Source organism: Lathyrus oleraceus, chromosome 4 (assembly GCF_024323335.1).
Source record: "Lathyrus oleraceus cultivar Zhongwan6 chromosome 4, CAAS_Psat_ZW6_1.0, whole genome shotgun sequence".
Classification (NCBI taxonomy): Eukaryota; Viridiplantae; Streptophyta; class Magnoliopsida; order Fabales; family Fabaceae; genus Lathyrus; species Lathyrus oleraceus.
In genome coordinates, this window is record NC_066582.1 from 481,876,726 (window position 1) to 481,894,110 (window position 17,385).

A 17,385-nucleotide genomic window follows, 5' to 3' on the forward strand; every position below is an offset into this window, starting at 1 on the left:
TACAACTCAAATAATATTTAACTCAATTTATCAATTGAAGCTGTTGCATAAGTTCCGCAACTCTTCTTCATTTAACTCACCTTATATCAACAACACTCTTTCCATAAACTCAACTCAACTCACCTTATATCACTATCTTCTTGTGCATTGTTGTTTCCTGGGATGTTCCGTAACATCGTACACTTTCACTTGTTTTTTCATTATTGTTTCTAACTTATCATTAACCATAGTATTAGTATATCTTCTATTCCTTATTTTTGTCGCCTACACATAACAAACCACAAAGAACATCACACACTCTTTCTGCATCACATATCTTGTTTTTATCGAAAGCAAAAAATATGTACTAAAAAAATAGGAGGCATGTGTAATTCAGACCTCATGTCCTTTCTCAAACATCACATTATTAACAATGGCTCATGTGACACATTTATTTATCTACAACACAATTGGAGAATAAATATTTAATACTAAAAAACTGGAAGCATTCTATACAGACAATTTATTGAATAAAGAAAAAGTTAGTAAGACGAAATTCTATACCGGCAATTGAAGTCTGCATTAGAAGTTGCGGAGATAAGATTCCAAGAAGAGTATATCTAGAGCACATTGGTTGATAGGGATTTAAACTTGCATAAGAGCTCAAAAAGTTGGATACTGATATTGTGGAGTGGAAGGAAATAAAATTTGAAAAACATAACCTAAAAAAACAATATACTTAAGATGGAGATAAAGGAGTTGGACTTGTGGTCACTCAACCATGACTATTTCCCAGGATACCTGTAATTGTTTATTGAAACTGATGTAATGTTTCTTTTAAGCAAGTTGTACATATTTTTTTTTTTTAAATATTAAGAGTTTATAAAGCTTAAGCATACATAAATGATTTTTTAAAGTGGTAGCTAATAAATTTTAAGTTTAAATATTTCTTTTCAATAATTTTTATATTTAAATTATTTTAATATTATATTAAAATGAAAGTTTAAAAGTTATTAATAATTTATAAAATAAAATAAAATTAATTTTAATTAAAAATGACATAGAATTTGATATGGTAAAGTAAAGTTGAAAGATAAAAAATTGGTTTTTAAAATGGAGGATTATAAATTTAAAAGGAAATCAAATTAGGAGGTAAATTAAACCTTAATATTTTATATATAAAAAAATACAAAATTAAGGCAAATTAAATTTTTTTCTATTAATGTTATTCTTATTCAACAAATTAAAAATAAATGTAAAACAATTTTGTTTCAAATAAAAATAATAATATTTATAAATAATTTTTTTATTTTTCATTGATATGTAAATTAAAATAAACATCATACAAATAACACAATAAAATATACATGTAGTATTTATTGAGTTATCTAAAGAATTAAAAATTATAATAGTTTATAAGATTATGTAACATAAACCGCTTTTGTTCGATTTACAAAATATAAGTTGTGCAAGGCGTGAGAAAGGTTTCCAGAGGCCGCCCATCGCAAATGTCCAGATTTTTATTAAAGTGTGTACGACAAGGCAATAGTGATGGAGAAAAGTGGCAGACTTATCTCATAATCCTCATGGGATTTCTCTTCGCTAATACTACTGTACCTGTTGGCTAGGGATCTCTCCTTATAAATGGTCAATTTCAAAATTCAAAATCTTTCTCGACATTTGTGAGGATAGTCCCATACACTTGTCTTTATAAATTTTGCTTTTATTTTATACATTGCGAGAGGATAAACCCCAAGCAAAAATAGATATTTAATGAGGGACTTTTCACCTTGCAAATGTCCCCGACTAATCCAACATTTTTTTTGTAGTGTGAATCGCACAGTTTTATGAGAAAATGATCCAAATACATCCCAAGCAAATGCAATTTTTTGCGACTTTCAATTTGATTCGATTTGATTAACGGTGTATGTTGAGTTCATTTTGTGTCTATGACCTTTATGTTTAATGAGCCATACCAAAATGTAAGGCAGTCGAACCATTTGAGACTACGCCACATCCATTTATTTAACAGGAATGCTATTGCTACATCCTTTATGTTGACTTCATTATATTTATACGGTGAACAATATTTTTTTTTAAATTTTTTATTTATGAAAAGTGCATAAACATAGTCCCATGAATAATGATTTTAAAGTAGTGAAATAATATTGATTAATCAAATCTAAAAAAATATTTAATAAAGTGATGAAGTTGGTGAATGAAACGTCAATATATTAAAAATAATTTTTAATAAGTACACTGAAGTTGATTAGTAAAAAGAAAAATATTAATTAATAAAATTATAAAATTGGTTACAAACGTTAAGATATCAAAAATAATTTTAAACAATCACCAAAGTTGGTTAATACAATATAAAAAACCGGTTAATAAAATTATGAAATTGATTAATCATACAATTTTATATCCTATCATTTAATCTAAAAAATAAGATTTTTATTTTTTATTTTTTTTAAATTATTATAATATTTTATTATTCACCATATTGATAAATAATGAAATAAGGTGTAGGTATAAGAATATCTTTTCTCTTTATTTAAAAACACTAGATTGAATGTCTCGGTTTCTTACTGATATGTTTTTCCAACTAATCCATCAAATTTTGTGATGCATATGACTAAGTCAACCAACTTGTGTAAAGAAAAATTGAAACCACGTTTTTTTCTAAATAAAGATTTTTTAAACCTATTTTTTTACAAAGATAAAAATATTCAAATCCATTGACATCATATCAAACTTAGCATACTTACACCTACAATAAATTTTACAAAAAAATCAAATTAATTTAATCTAACAATTAATTTATCTATGTTGAATTGTTTATATAATAATGATAGAAACTAGTATCAAATTTGTAGCTAATAGCAATAATTATGAATTTTAAATTGCGGCGTGAATGTTGAGATTGTGATTGTTGTCTTTTTTGCTATTGCGTTGTGAATATTTCTCCTAAGGTAGTGCACATAATTTAAAAATGCAAGTTATTTCTATTGATGATAGAATAAGATTAGTAGTAAAAGTTAAGCCAAATATTATAAGGAACTAAAGCACCATTAGAACCAGCATTAAGATCAAAATTAAGAGAAGCACATACATAACATAACCCTAATCTAACCTCAAAAGTTCCTGGCTAATATAACAACAAAATAATGTGAAAGAATCTTCTACAATCTATACTAGTTAATACTTTGATCATAACTATTACAATTTGTCAGAGTAAACAATGTTGCAGCACCTTTCAGATCATGATCTTGTGCTTCACCTTCACCTTCAACTTGAACTTGTTGAATGTAATCACCTTCTTCTTTAATTACTCCATTGTCTATATTATACAAAACCGCCTCATCACTGCAAATCATTTGCCAAAAACTTCATCATTTTATGTTATGCATGGCTTTTTACATCACATATATATCAAATACACCATTAATTAAGAAAAGGCAAAAATTATACCTATGGTGAAGTATTTCTATGGAATCAAACCCTAATTCACTTCTTTCATCACAAGGAATATCAAGAATTGGCTTATGATCATAATCATCACTAGCATTACTACTTTGTCCATGCAATGACAAAGATGATAAAGACATAGAATTTTGCATAGCACCCCAATTATTAACATGTTGTTGCAAAGGAGGAGTAGTACTATTAATACTGCTACTATTACTCTCATGTATCATAATGTATTGGTCTTGTATTTCTGGAAAATCTTGTTGTGGTTGAACATTGTAATGATAATGAGCCGGCGCAAGAGATCCTGATGATGGATTATAGAATGCTAACAAAGAATCTTGATTCATAATAACTTGATCATCATAATTAACTTGTTGTTGTTGTTGTTGGGATTGTTGAGCTCGAAGAATCGCGAGTTGTTGATGAACAAGATCAAGTTCATTTGTATGATATTCAATCTGAGCTTGAAGATCTTGAATATATCTGTAACACCCGCCAACAGGGTCATTGGCTCGCATATCAGATTGATAAATAATCGTTCGCATGGCTTGATCCTTGTGAGGAGGATCAAGATATTTAATGATTTTGTTGATGTTGCTAACGCCAAACAATTTGTGAGCATTGATGAATTGTCTATGACGATCATGAGGGAAATAAGGCGCTAAGATGCAATCAGGTGCACATTTTCTACGTTGGTATTTGCATGCAGCACAAGCTTGAGCGGTGTTGTTGTGTTTGGTGTTCATGGTGTGTTTTTGGTAACAGAAAAAAAAGGAGAAGACGCGTTTCCGGAGGGGAAGGTGGTTGTTGGGATGGAGAATTTCTCTCCCTTTGTTTTCTCTTTTTTGGGTTTTCAAGGATGGAAACAGAAGAATGTGAGAAATGAAAGGAGAGACGTGGATAAATATATATTAATTATAAAGAATGTTTCTCAAACGAATTTTTAACTAACTTTATCATTTTCTCGAGAATTTGGAATATTTTAATAAGAATTTTTTTAATGCATTACTATATTTATAATTAAAATATGTGTTCAAATATATCACCATACTTTTGAATTAAAATACTCTATTTGAAGCTTGTTTCTCATAAACTCCCTCTTTTTTGGAACCGGTTGAACAATCATCTGTCATTAAACATTTCTCATCAATAAAAACTTGTAATTTCAATTTGGCTTCATTCATGCAAGTACTGTCTTATTTTTTAATTTCATTTGCTATGTTTTTATTTTATTTTATTTTTATATTTGACAATAATTGTATAAATTTTATATAACGTAAGACTTTTGAGTTTGAATTTGAGTTGATATTTATTTGTTAAATTAGGTTTTAGGAAGGGATGGTTTGTCAAAAAAGTGAGTCCTGATGAATCAAATCAACTTAGATGATTATAAATATTGATCGAGTCCAAAATTTCACCCTAACTTTGTTTATTGGTGAAATGCGTCAAACAAAAGCCATTTTTTTAATACATTATTTTACTAAAATATCAAATGTGAATATTTAATTTTTTGATAAAAATTGAATTTTAATTAAAAAATATAATTATAGTTTATTTTCATGTTGTTAACTTGCGCTATTTGAAGCATTTTTTCTCTTATATTGAGAGCATGAAGAAATAAATCCTCATGTTTAAAAATAATAAGTGAGTAAAACAAAAACTATATAAAATATTGATGAGATTAATTAAAAACGACCAACAAATCTAACAACATAACTAAATACATATATAAACCATATATTTATTAATTTGGTCATTATTTTTTTAAAGACAGAATAATATTAATATTAATAAAGGGAAGAAGAGTATAAATAATATACAAGTGAGAAGACGAGTGGCACAAGATGTACTAAATTACAAAATCAAACCGAAAAAAGAACAGAGGAAATAACTATAGAGTAAAGAAAAAACATACGATCAAACTACCCCAAGCTAGACTCTAGAACAACCATCCAAAAACTACACCATCGATTAAAATCAAGTTAGAGCTCAAGGAAGTTAGGCTGCCACCAAGGAAGAAAGAGCAAAAACACACATTCTCAACTTGGTCATAAATATCGATCCGCTATTGAATAATATTCACCGAAATATATAAAAAGTGTTAGTATTTTATTTAACTTACGAGTCACTCATTTCATTTTGACATGTCCAATTTTTCAAAGAGTTAAAAGGGGTGGGTGAACTTATTCAATCGAATTGAAAACTTTGAATCAACTCGCTTAAAATAAAATAGATAAATAGACATGTCGGGGGACACCAAACACTTTATGTCATCCTATTACTATTAGAATAATTTAATAAATTAAATAAACTTGATTTTTGTTTTTTGAGGTTAACTGTGTTTGCGGTGCGGTTTGGATGATTTTGACATTAAAATTTATCTGAACCGCAAGAAAAAATGTGTGGTTCAGTTTAGTTCGATTGACTTTTAGAAACCAAACCAAATCAACTTGGTTTGAGTTGGTTAATTTTATTCGATTTTTTACAAGATTTTTACATAGACATACATACACATATATAGGACAACATAAATTTTTTTATTCTATATGATTGGATGCATTAGATAAAATAACATATGTACAAGATGTATTTTATGCAAATGCAACATGTGGAACAAGATGTTCCAGCATGTGCTCTAGCCAACCATTTCAAGAGTTGGTTGATCAAGGGACAAATCCTTTCATGACTCAAATTTATGGTACAATTTCTTTCAAAATCCTTTCAAGGAAAACTTCTGCAAGATACTCAAGCAAAAGCGTTTTCGTACGTCAGCAAACATTGAGTTCAAGACAAGTGCCAGGGAATCATGCTATCACCGCATCAAATAACCTTTTCATACAAGATGCCTTGTTGCAAAAGAACCTTCTCTTCCAATACCCACATAGGGAAATTTTTGGAAACCTTCAAAATCATTTAATAAATCATCCTTATTCATTAGTCATGTCACTTCGCTCAAGCTTAAAGTCATGCATGTCATCTCATTCATCGGGCCTAACCCCATAACATGAATCTGACACCAAAAGCCTTGTAACCAAGATCTGAAATCAAAGTTCAGTTCTCGTCTAGAAAATCAAATCAAAGCCCAATTCATGTATGGCAAACTATTTTCAAAGTCCAATTCTCATCTAGCAGCTCATTAAAAGTCCAGTTCTCGTCTGTTAGTTCATTAAAAGTCCAGTTCCCTTCTGGAAAATCATTCCAAAATCCAGTCCCCGTTTTGCAAACTATTTTCAAAGGCTAGTTCTCGTCTGGAAAATCATTTCAAAGTCTAATTCCCGTCTGGAAAATCATTTCAAGGCCCAGTTATCGTCTGGGAAATCATTTCAAAGTCCAGTTCCCGTTTAGCACAACAAATTAAAGCCCAATTCCCGTATGGCAAACCATTTCCAAAGTCCAGTTCTCATCTAACAACTCATTGAAAGTCCAGTCCTCATCTGGTAGTTCATTAATAGTCTAGTTCACCTATGGAAAGTAATTTATCAAATACCAGTTATCGTCTGGTAGATCATCTTTTTCACCAGTTCTCGTATGATAATCCATCCTTCAAGTCCAGTTCTTGTCTGACAGTTCCCCTTCAAAGTCCCAATTTCATTGGTAACCAAAAGAATAAAACCCTAAAAAATCTAATTACCCATTTGCATTACCCACATGCATTGCATACAACATACATGCATGACCTTCCCACAAAAAAGAGGAGTTTCAAAAACAAAATCCTATCAATCATCAGCATACCTATACATAACCCTTTCGTCGAAATGGGAAGCTTCATAAAAAATGAACAAAAAAAACTTATTCACATTCCTACATGCATTTAAAAATCCATATCAATTTCATTCTACATGCATCATTCCATGCATGGAATTTTCACCCAAAGTGGAACATCATAGAAAAATCATACATAACATAATTCATGACCCAAAGTCAATCACAAGTATCGAAGACATTCCTCATTTAAGTCGGTCGTATTTTCTCTTATTAGAGTTATTACCCCGCATATTCTCATGGAATTATTTCCCAACAAGTCATTCTTCAACTTTGTGTTGATAATGATATTCCCCCAGCGTCTTCGCTATTGTTTCTTCCCAAACAGAGGTTACCTTAAAAAAGTCTCTTATGAGATTTTCCCCTGCAGAGCGTTTCCAGTAAATCTCCTTCAAAGGGAGTCTTTTCTGAAATAATTTCCCAAAAAAATTTAAGCATTTGAGATACTAGTCTAAGTATCCTCGAAGAATCTTTAGATATCATTGAGGTATCGTTCCCTTGTTAGAATATCTCAGTTATATCATATAAGGTACTACTTCGTTGATTCAGACAATCTCATTTATTGTTAGAGATGCTGCTATAAGTATCCTCGAAGAATCTTAAGATACCGTTGAGGTATCATTCCCTTGTTGGAATATCTTGATTATATCATATAAGATATTGCTTCGTTGATTATGAGAATCTCATAGTTTTGTTAGAGATACCGCCCTAGTATCCTCGATAAATCTTAAGATACGATTAAGGTATCATTCCATTGTTGGAATATCTCGATTATATCATATAAGGTACTGCTTCGTTGATTTGGAGAATCTCAAAATTTTGTTAGAGATACTGCTCTAGTATCCTCGAAGAATCTTAATATATGATTGAGGTATCATTCAATTGTTGGAATATCTCGATTATATCAAATAAGATACTTGTCGCACCTCGAAAAATGAGAACACGACTTAGTGAAGCGGGATCGCACGCTCACAATGATGGATTGAATAGAGTCGCCACCGAACTTTATTTATTCCTAAAAAGGAAAAGGGAAATATCGATAAAACCCAAGAAAGAACGACAATGATTAGGGTCGTCGCAACCAATATCAGGGTTCGGGAGTCGATTACGCAAGGGGAAGGTATTAGCACCCCTCACGTCCGTTGTACTCAACGGGAACCATTAGGTTAATTGTGCGCGTTAGTGTTAGCTTGAAATGTTAGGCTTCTCAAGTTATTAGGTGGGAGAGAAAGAATAGAAGACAGGAGAATGTTTTTGGATATTTGACGAAGGACTAAACCTAAGTTTTTTTATTAGTGGGCCTGACAAGATTTACAAATCCTGCTCCTACGTATCTCAATAGAGAAGTCAAGGTTTACGTAGTTCTGGATAGAAAAATGTTTGTTTGTTGGTCGATTTTAGCGAAAGCTATATTGTATTAATCGATGAAAACATTTTTTTACCCAAAACAGATGAGGAGCAGACGTATACCACACATCGAATGGATTTACAAATCAACATTCGGAAAAACGTCACTTATCTCGACTCAACAATCATGGCCGAAACATTGTTTTGCATCACCTTAAGACAATATATCTTTCGTTTATGAAAAAGGTTTTTTGACTAATCGCACGGCGGCGAAAAAGGGTTTGATTGGTCGGATGTATTTTTGAGTGATGGCGAGAACTTGGATGAGCGAGATATCCATCTTGAATCCTAGTCTCAAGAGTGCGCGGTATCCACCACGTTCCGTTTCCATCTTATTTGCAAAAGTGTTTGCACTACAACAAACAAGACCTTAGACATCGCTTTTTTTAGCCTTAGACAGCGCTTTAAAGCGCTGTCTAAACCTCCGCTGCTAAAGGTTTAGACAGCGCTTTTTTAAATCTTAAAAGCGTTGTCTAAGCCCCCCCCCCCCTTAGACAGCGCTTTGGCCAAAAGCGCTTTATAAGACCCTCTTATTTTAAAATTTTTAGGTATACCTTAGACAGCGCTTTTGAAAAGCGCTGTCTAAGCCCCACCCCCTTAGACAGCGCTTTGGCCAAAAGCACTTTCTAAGACCCTCCTATTTTAATTTTTTTAGGTATACCTTAGACAGCGCTTTTCAAAAAGCGCTGTCTAAGCCCCCCCCTTAGACAGCGCTTTTGCCTAAAGCGCTTTCTAATCCCCCCCTTAGACAGCGCTTTTTACAAAAGCGCTGTCTAAGGTATACGAAAATTTTTGAAGCTTTTGTTTTAAACCACATTTTTTCCAGGTTTATAAACCAGAATTTCTACCTGTTTTCAACCAGATTTTGACAGACAATTATCACATTTTATATATGCCAATTTAGCCTTTTTTCTACCAATTTTTGGCTAACAAATATATATATATACCAATTCAAACCAATTTTGCCTTAAATGTATCAAAATAGATACAAATTTATGTACACATTTACAAGTCATAACATATACTACAAATGTACACATTAATTACACAAATTTATGAACTAACATTGAGCTTTATCATGAATTGACACCACTCCTCTTTGATTTCGTCCACTTGATCCTTTGTATAAAATGCACACTTGAATTCATCAAAGTACTACATAATAATATAACATATTTTGAATTAATTCCAACTATTTAATTATATGAGATATGTGTAAATATAAAAGTAACTCATAAGTTAGAAATACATACATCGGTGGGAACCCGATATTAAACGGTATAAAAAACAACTTCTCCGCATCTTTATTGTCCATGAGGATCCGAAGAACGTACTCCGTCACGGTATCCGGTCTACTTAAGATTAAACCTAAGTTGACGGTCGCGGGTGCTAAGAATCCGAATGACACGTCCAAACCATTGGGGCGCATCAATTTGTCATACAAAAACCTAATATAAAAACATCATTAACACCTCTTTTGAAACATAAAGTAAACCGGATTAACATAAAGTAAACATCATTAACATAAGTTGTTTAATTAATAAAACAAAGTAGACCGGATTTACCTAATATATGTATTGACAACGGTGATGCCGATTTCTTCATGACTAAAAACTTGCATGAAGTCTTCATTACCAATCATTTGGTCGTAATCAAAGCCGAAAATCCTATCAAGAATTTCAGTTTGATGTTCTGACGTTAGCACTGCATTTAAGGCCCCAGTCACCCATAATCCTATCACCTATATCACATAATTAATCAAATAATTCAGATTATAATGCTCCAAAAGAGATATTTATTGAGAGAATGGTGAATTCTCATTGAAGAAGAAACGAATACAAGCTTCACTTATATACAAACTATGTTACTTGCAGCATAAGTTACGATGGACCAACTACAATATAGCATTCCTTAGCCTACAAGTAACAGATTTAACTACTTCTACAACTAACTAACATATTTCATTTCAAAAATAGAGAGAAATGGTATAATTATTATTACATACCAAAGAAGGCAAAAGAAACAATGGACCACCATAGTCGCCTGGCCATATCAACTGCAATATCATTTGCAACAGGTTCATTCCCTCACACTATGGACCATAAGCTATGGGAAAGAAGCCCATCAAAACAATATCATTCCATCATCAAAGTTGCAACAAGCAAGGTCAATGCACCATGAGATGAGTCAAAGAACAAAGCTACAACAAACAATTCCATCTTTCAACACAAAAACATGAGCCAACCTGCATCAGTTCACAGCAAAATCAATGCAACAATATCAATCCCTAACGTTCCACATTAGCAATGTTCAAAGCACAATTCACAAAAACACAAAAAACCATAAATTCACCTATTTACTTTTTCACCACAGTAAATCCACATCAGTAAAAAACAAGACAAGAAAAACATTCAAAGTACAACGGCAATTGCTTTTCAGAAGCCAACACACATTGGAGAAAACATTGTTTGGCAACAACAATTTCATTACCCTCTTTTATCCCCTTTGCTTTGCCTTATCAGAAATCAAACCAAACCCTAATATTTTCACTATAAAAAGAAGCACACTCAGAGCAAGAAGGAGGTGGAGCAACCCTAAACAGTTAAGGCAAGCCACCATTACCCTTAAACCCCAAAAATAATTCAAGTTATCAGCATCAGAAATTCTAACCCAAACCTCTCTCAAATCTCTCAACACTCACTCACTTTCTCTCAGAAACCGAAGAAGAAGAAGAAACAAAATACATAAAGAAAAGATACAAAGTGAATTGACCTAACCTTTGTTATCGTCGTGGTGCTCCGGTCTTCTTATCCGGCGAAGCAATACCTCAAACCCCTCCATTTCCTCAGACAAAGTTACCACGAGGTAGAGTTTTGCATGGGGATTCAAACCCCCCTTGTTTGAGACTCTGATTTGCACCCATCATCATTTAATTTTTGTTTTCCAATCTAGTGTTCTTGAGTTCCTCTCTTCGATTCAGCCCGGTGCTTATGAATTATGTTGTTTGGTTTGGGTATTCATTTTTAGCAAGGTGAGACGAAGAGTTTGGTGTAAGGTTTAGGTTGTCTTTGAGCTCTACCGCTGGCGGCGATGAGCTCCGGCGCGGCGGAGCGGGAGAGGGCTACTTTAGAGCGTGTTTTAAAAATTTGAGGGAGGGAAGAGATTTCAGACCATCCACTCTTTAGTTTTTTTAATTGAAAGACTTTAAACAGCGCTTTCTCAAAAGCGCTGACTAAGGTCTATATTTAAAAGCGCTTTCTAAAAGCGCTGTCTAAGGGGGGGTCTTAGACAGCGCTTTCTAAAAGCGCTGTCTAAGACCCCCCCTTAGACAGCGCTTTCATTATTTTTTTAGAACATTTTCCGTGTTTTATTTTTATTTTAACCTTAGACAGCGCTTTCTTTTAAAAGCGCTGTCTAAGATGCGCTGTTAAAAAACCTTTTTGGCGTAGTGTTGATAAGGATTAAGTGTTTTAAATTTGATTAAGAAAGGGGTTTGAAGAAACCGCATTGACAATTTTAAGCGATGGCGAGAGCTAAGATAGGCGAGGCATCCACCTTGAATCTTAATCTCAGGAATGCACGACATACACCATGTTCCATTTCCGTCTTTATTGAAAGAGATTAAGATCGAAATTAGGTATTTTGAAGTTTGAAAGACGAGTACTTGTGACTTGCAAGCTCTTACAGCTTGGGTCTAATACTCGGGACTACGTCTGGATATTCCACCCAGGCAGTCTGTTTCTTCCAATATTGCTTAAAGAAATGGTTCAAATATTTACAATTGTTTTGAAGAGAAGACGAATACATAGGGCTTACAAGCTCTTACAACTTGGGCCCAATATTCGGGATTACGACTGGATATTCCTTCCAGAGTAATCTTTTTCTTCATATTTTATTTAAGAAAAAGGTTTAAGTATTTACAAGTGTTCTTTAGGAAAGACGAATACATAAGGCTTACAAGCTCTTACAACTTGGGCCTAATATTCGGGATTACGACTGGATATTTCATCCAGGTTAATCTTTTTCTTCAGATTTTATTGAAATTTTCGTTTGAATATTTACAAATATTTGAAGAGAAGACGAATACATAGGACTTACAAGCTCTTACAACTTGGGCCTAATATTCGGGATTATGATTGGATATTTCATCCAGGATAATCTTTTTTCTTCAGATTTTACTTATGAAAATAATTTGAATGTTTGAGGGTTAATGGAAAAATGGCTTGAAATTGTATTTGAAGGTGATGAGGAAATGAAATTGAATGTTGAAACTATGGAAAGTTAGTGAAATTTGAATCGAAAATTTAGTGAATTTGAATGTGATTATTTACATGTGTAAAGGTATGAACATAGATACCAATAACCTAATTAAATTAACTAACACATGGAAATCAATTAACCGTACAAAATCCCATATCAAAAAGTCAATAATTAAGAAAATCTAAAAAAACTAAACATTTAAAATCTAAACAACTAATTAACGATTAAATTAAATTAATCAAATAAAATATAAAAGTAAAATAAATAAATCAAATGAAGGTGCATGGATTAGCATGAGGGTGTAAAGAAAAGATGGGCATAACCCAACTTCTACATTAAAACCCCTAGTAACTCATACCACCAAAATATCAATAAAAAATAATAACGAAAAAGAAAACAAAAAGGTTGAATTAAGATGAGAAAGCAGGTACTGTAATGAGTGTGTGGAACAATCTCAATTCCAAATTCAAACCGCATGTACCCTATTGACACGTGGCAGGGTAATTAACCAAAAAAACAAATAAAAAAACTGACCGTCCAACTTTCACATAAGCTTTTCCTCTCTCTGCAAATTGACTTTCATAAAACACCAAGAACCAAACTTTTATTTCAATCCTCTTCTTGTAGCTTCAACGAGATTCCACGAACAAGTCCCTTTTGAATCCTCTTCATCAAATGAGTTGAAAACCCAATGATTTTGTTCTTAGGCCTCTTGGTTGAAAGGAGGATTTCTTCACGGTTTTGATTTTGATACGACCCATTTTATGACGGCGAATGTGCGTGCGGTGTGGGTGAAGGAAGAAATCAAAGAGAAATCAAGGTTTTCTCCGAGGAAGAGGCACACAATGATATGAGCGGCAAGATTCACGGAGGTGAAGATCCACTTTGTTCCGCCTTCGTGCGGTGTTGATATGTCGTCGATGAAGAGAGGATTTATTGTTGTGCCACGATGGTGTTTACCACATGGAGATGAAAAGAGGATCTTTCTGTTTCACTCATTCCGAGTTGGTCGGTTGAAGAAGATGCAGTGGAGGGTTATGAAGGAGGGTGAAGATGATGGAGAATCCGAAGAGTTAGTTTTTTATTTGTTGGTTTTCTGCATGTATTTATGCAGGTTGCAGAGCGAAGTTGATTGCCGTTCGCCGGTTGCATAGTTATTCGTTCTGTTTCGGTTCGTGAGTTGGAGGATGGAGAGTGGTGGAGTGGAAATTTGAAGGAGATTTGATGTTGTGGGTCAGTCGGCGGAGGGCGGAGATGGCGTGGAGATATGGTTGTTTTTTCCGGTTTTGCAAGGGTGAAGAAGAAGCTTCTCTTTCTCTCCTTCTAGTTCCACATCATTCATGAGTGTAAGGGCAACTTCCATTTCTGATCTATTGGCATAGCAGACAAAGCCAAAGCCACGAGACTGTCCGGTTTCGCCACTATATATCACCCTAGCTCCAACCACAGTTCCATGTTATTGAAAGGCTTCTGCCAGACTCTCGGAAGTCACTCTCCAAGACAAGTGCCCAACAAAAGGCTTGTATTTGGTTTCAGGGTACAACGATTCTATGTGGTGTTTGCCCGAGAAATTCACCCGACAGAAATCCACCAGCAAGATTCGCCCCATGAACTCTTTTTTATCAAGATTTTTAATTACTTCATTACAATCTTCAACACTAGTCATGGTCACAAATGCAAAGCCTTTACTTTTTCCAGTGTTCCTGTCATAATGAACCTCGATTAGTTCTGCACTACCATAATCCTCAATTAGCCCTGCAAGTTGTGCACTATCAACACTGTAAGGCAAAATCCCAAAATAAAGCTTAGTTCTACTGTCTACTTCTGCATCAATTTTCCCTCCATTCTCCTTCTCTTGTTCTTGTTCCTCCTCTACCACAACCTTCTCTTCATGATCGACAGACACAACAGCCTCTTTCTGAGCAACAACAGCAACATAAATTCTAGGCATCCATAACTTGTGTGATGAGATTGTTGCACCAATGCACAAAGGTTCAACTGAAGAATGTGATGCAACATATGCAAAAGTTAGGTTTGAGGATGTGTCGATTGGGAAGTCTTTGGAACGTAGAGATTTGACAGTGTTGATGGAAGATGAAAATAAGGAGGCTATGCCTGCAGCATCAGTAGCGGCCATGTTGTGGTGTCTGATTGTTGCTCCATATGATAACTCCAATAATCCCAACCATAAACACCAAACAAAAGCTGTTTTCGACAAACTCATTGTTAATGAGTTTGCTTTTGTTAGGAGTTAGGACTATTTGTATCTGTCAAAAGGAGTTACATGGAGGATTATGTTTTTGAGTGAGTGTGTTGGAGTTGTTGTTGCAGAAAACACCGGCAGAAAAGTGAGTGTGTTGTTGTTGTTGTTGGGTTTCAAATGGTTATTGTGTTTGGAATGTGCATTGCAGCGGTTTTTGTAGAGGAATATGGGTGTCGTTTTTTCTTGTAAAATTTCCTAAAATGCCTCAAGGTAAAAAGGTAATCCATTGATGCCACCAAAATAAAGACATTGGATCCCTTCATTTTTTGTCTGCTTCTGCCTGCAATATCTTGGCTTTTTCCGTATATGTAGAAACAAAGTCTTTTTATGAAAAAGGGGTTCACTTATATATTGTAAAAGGAATTGGAATGAATTAAATTAAATAGTGAAACCTCAAAATTAATTAAAAAATGAATGACATAATCAAAATTCAAAACAAAAGTATTATTAATTCTAAATAATTGTCCTAATTACTTTGGCTAAAAAATGGAAATATACAAATTAGAAATGAATAAAAAATCGAGCGCAAAACTGCTCGAAAAATTAAACTGACTGCATTAAAATGATAAGTGCGAAATAAACTTATTGGAAAAATACAGCGTTTCTTTTAATTTTGAAATAAATTTTGACCGGTTAAAAGGCTCAGGCGGGTCGAAAGGTGGCCGAAAAGTTAGCCGAAAAATAATTTGAGCATACCAGATTAAACTATGCGAAACATAGATTAATAAAAAATGGTGTTTGCAAGCTTGATTTTAAAATTTTTCGTCTACTGATTTGACGCACATCTGACGATTAACTCAACCGGTTCGCCTGTAATTCCAAAAAATTATTTCGATTGATATTTTAGGCACTATACGGTATGGAATGCATGGTATGCTATGTAGACATGCAATAGCTATGATGAATGTATTGAATCAGCGATTCAGAGTCAAAATTGGGGTGTGACAATACTGCTTCGTTGATTCAAAGAATATCATAATTTTGTTAGAGATACTACTCTAGTATCCTAGTATTGATCGCATATACTAGAAAGATGTAGAATAACTCATATATTTCATTTCAATTGTGCATTATAACAAACATTGCTACAAAAAAAGAAGAAGAGAAAGGCTAGCCCATAAGGGATACGATCTTCCCATCTTTTTGCATCTGATCCGGGCAAACCTGCTCCCACGAAATACATAGAGGATGGTGAAAGTGATCTACTTGCTTCCACATAATCTCAAAGGACTCCAAAATAACCGTCAAGAGAATGAATATATATATATATATATATATATATATATATATATATATATATATATATATAAGTGGAAATACTTATATTGTCAATTTAAATAAACTACTAAATTATGTAAGTTGTCTTCTTGGTAAAGAGGATGAAATTTGACTATAACATAGAAGAATAACTCATATCTACATGGATCACTTGAAAAAATTGGTTTGTAACAAAATAATATTTGGTTTACCAAAATTTCATTTTAAAAGAATTGATTATGTGAACTTTTTACAAAAATAACCCAATTTTTTAAGGAAATTCCCAAAATACCCACGGTTTCAAAAAAATTCCCAAACTACCCCACTTTAGGAGGAAATGTCAATTCAATTGACGACTCCTCTTAAAGGTTGAATGGAGGCGCCAATTGGATTGGCTAGGGCATGTTTCCTAGCCAATCCGATTGGCGGCCATGTGTATTTTTACAAAGGAGACGCCAATTGGATTGACACCTCAGTGTAAAATGCAATTTTTTTAGCTAAATGGTCTACGTCATACATAATTTTGAAATAAGACCAATTGATATTAATAAAATTTTCCGTTTACACAAAAAAGCCTAATGGTGATGACCGGGATCACCTAACCAACCTTCGGTCCCACATCCCCTAGCTACCTTAACCCACGTTGATGATTCACTACTGGTGTTTGAGCATCTGAGGGTCCAGGAGCGTCACTACTAACTACAGGAGATGGTCTGTTGAGGTAGTCAGACAAGTCGACATAGTCTTCAGTATGCATCGAGGGTGTACCTCCGTAGCTGAGTTCATGACCCATGCCAGAGTAGTTGTGTTGTGGTTGACTCATTGGTGGACGACCGAGACAATTGAAGGGAGACATGTGTGTGAATGATGCGTCGAGGAAAGGTTGTTGGGGTGTTTGGTATAGATAGTGTTGTTGGAGGTTTTGGTTTTGTGAGGTTTGGGCTTCTTGGCTATGGTAGGAGGAGGGGCGGTTGGTATTGAATGAT

At 33.7% G+C, this 17,385-nt stretch overlaps 1 protein-coding gene and 1 pseudogene across 1 annotated transcript; both read right to left on the reverse strand.

The window, feature by feature from the left end:
* Window positions 1–3,129: 3,129 nt before the first annotated feature.
* On the reverse strand, window positions 3,130–4,234 carry LOC127135674 (LOB domain-containing protein 22). Its single transcript, XM_051062326.1, has 2 exons — window positions 3,451–4,234; window positions 3,130–3,345 (listed from the first exon to the last, which is right to left on the reverse strand). The coding sequence occupies exons 1-2, from the start codon at window positions 4,194–4,196 to the stop codon at window positions 3,174–3,176; spliced, it is 918 nt and encodes a 305-aa protein (XP_050918283.1). The 5' UTR covers window positions 4,197–4,234; the 3' UTR covers window positions 3,130–3,173.
* Window positions 4,235–14,113: 9,879 nt separating this feature from the next.
* On the reverse strand, window positions 14,114–15,019 carry LOC127138088 (29 kDa ribonucleoprotein B, chloroplastic-like; annotated as a pseudogene).
* Window positions 15,020–17,385: the final 2,366 nt, after the last annotated feature.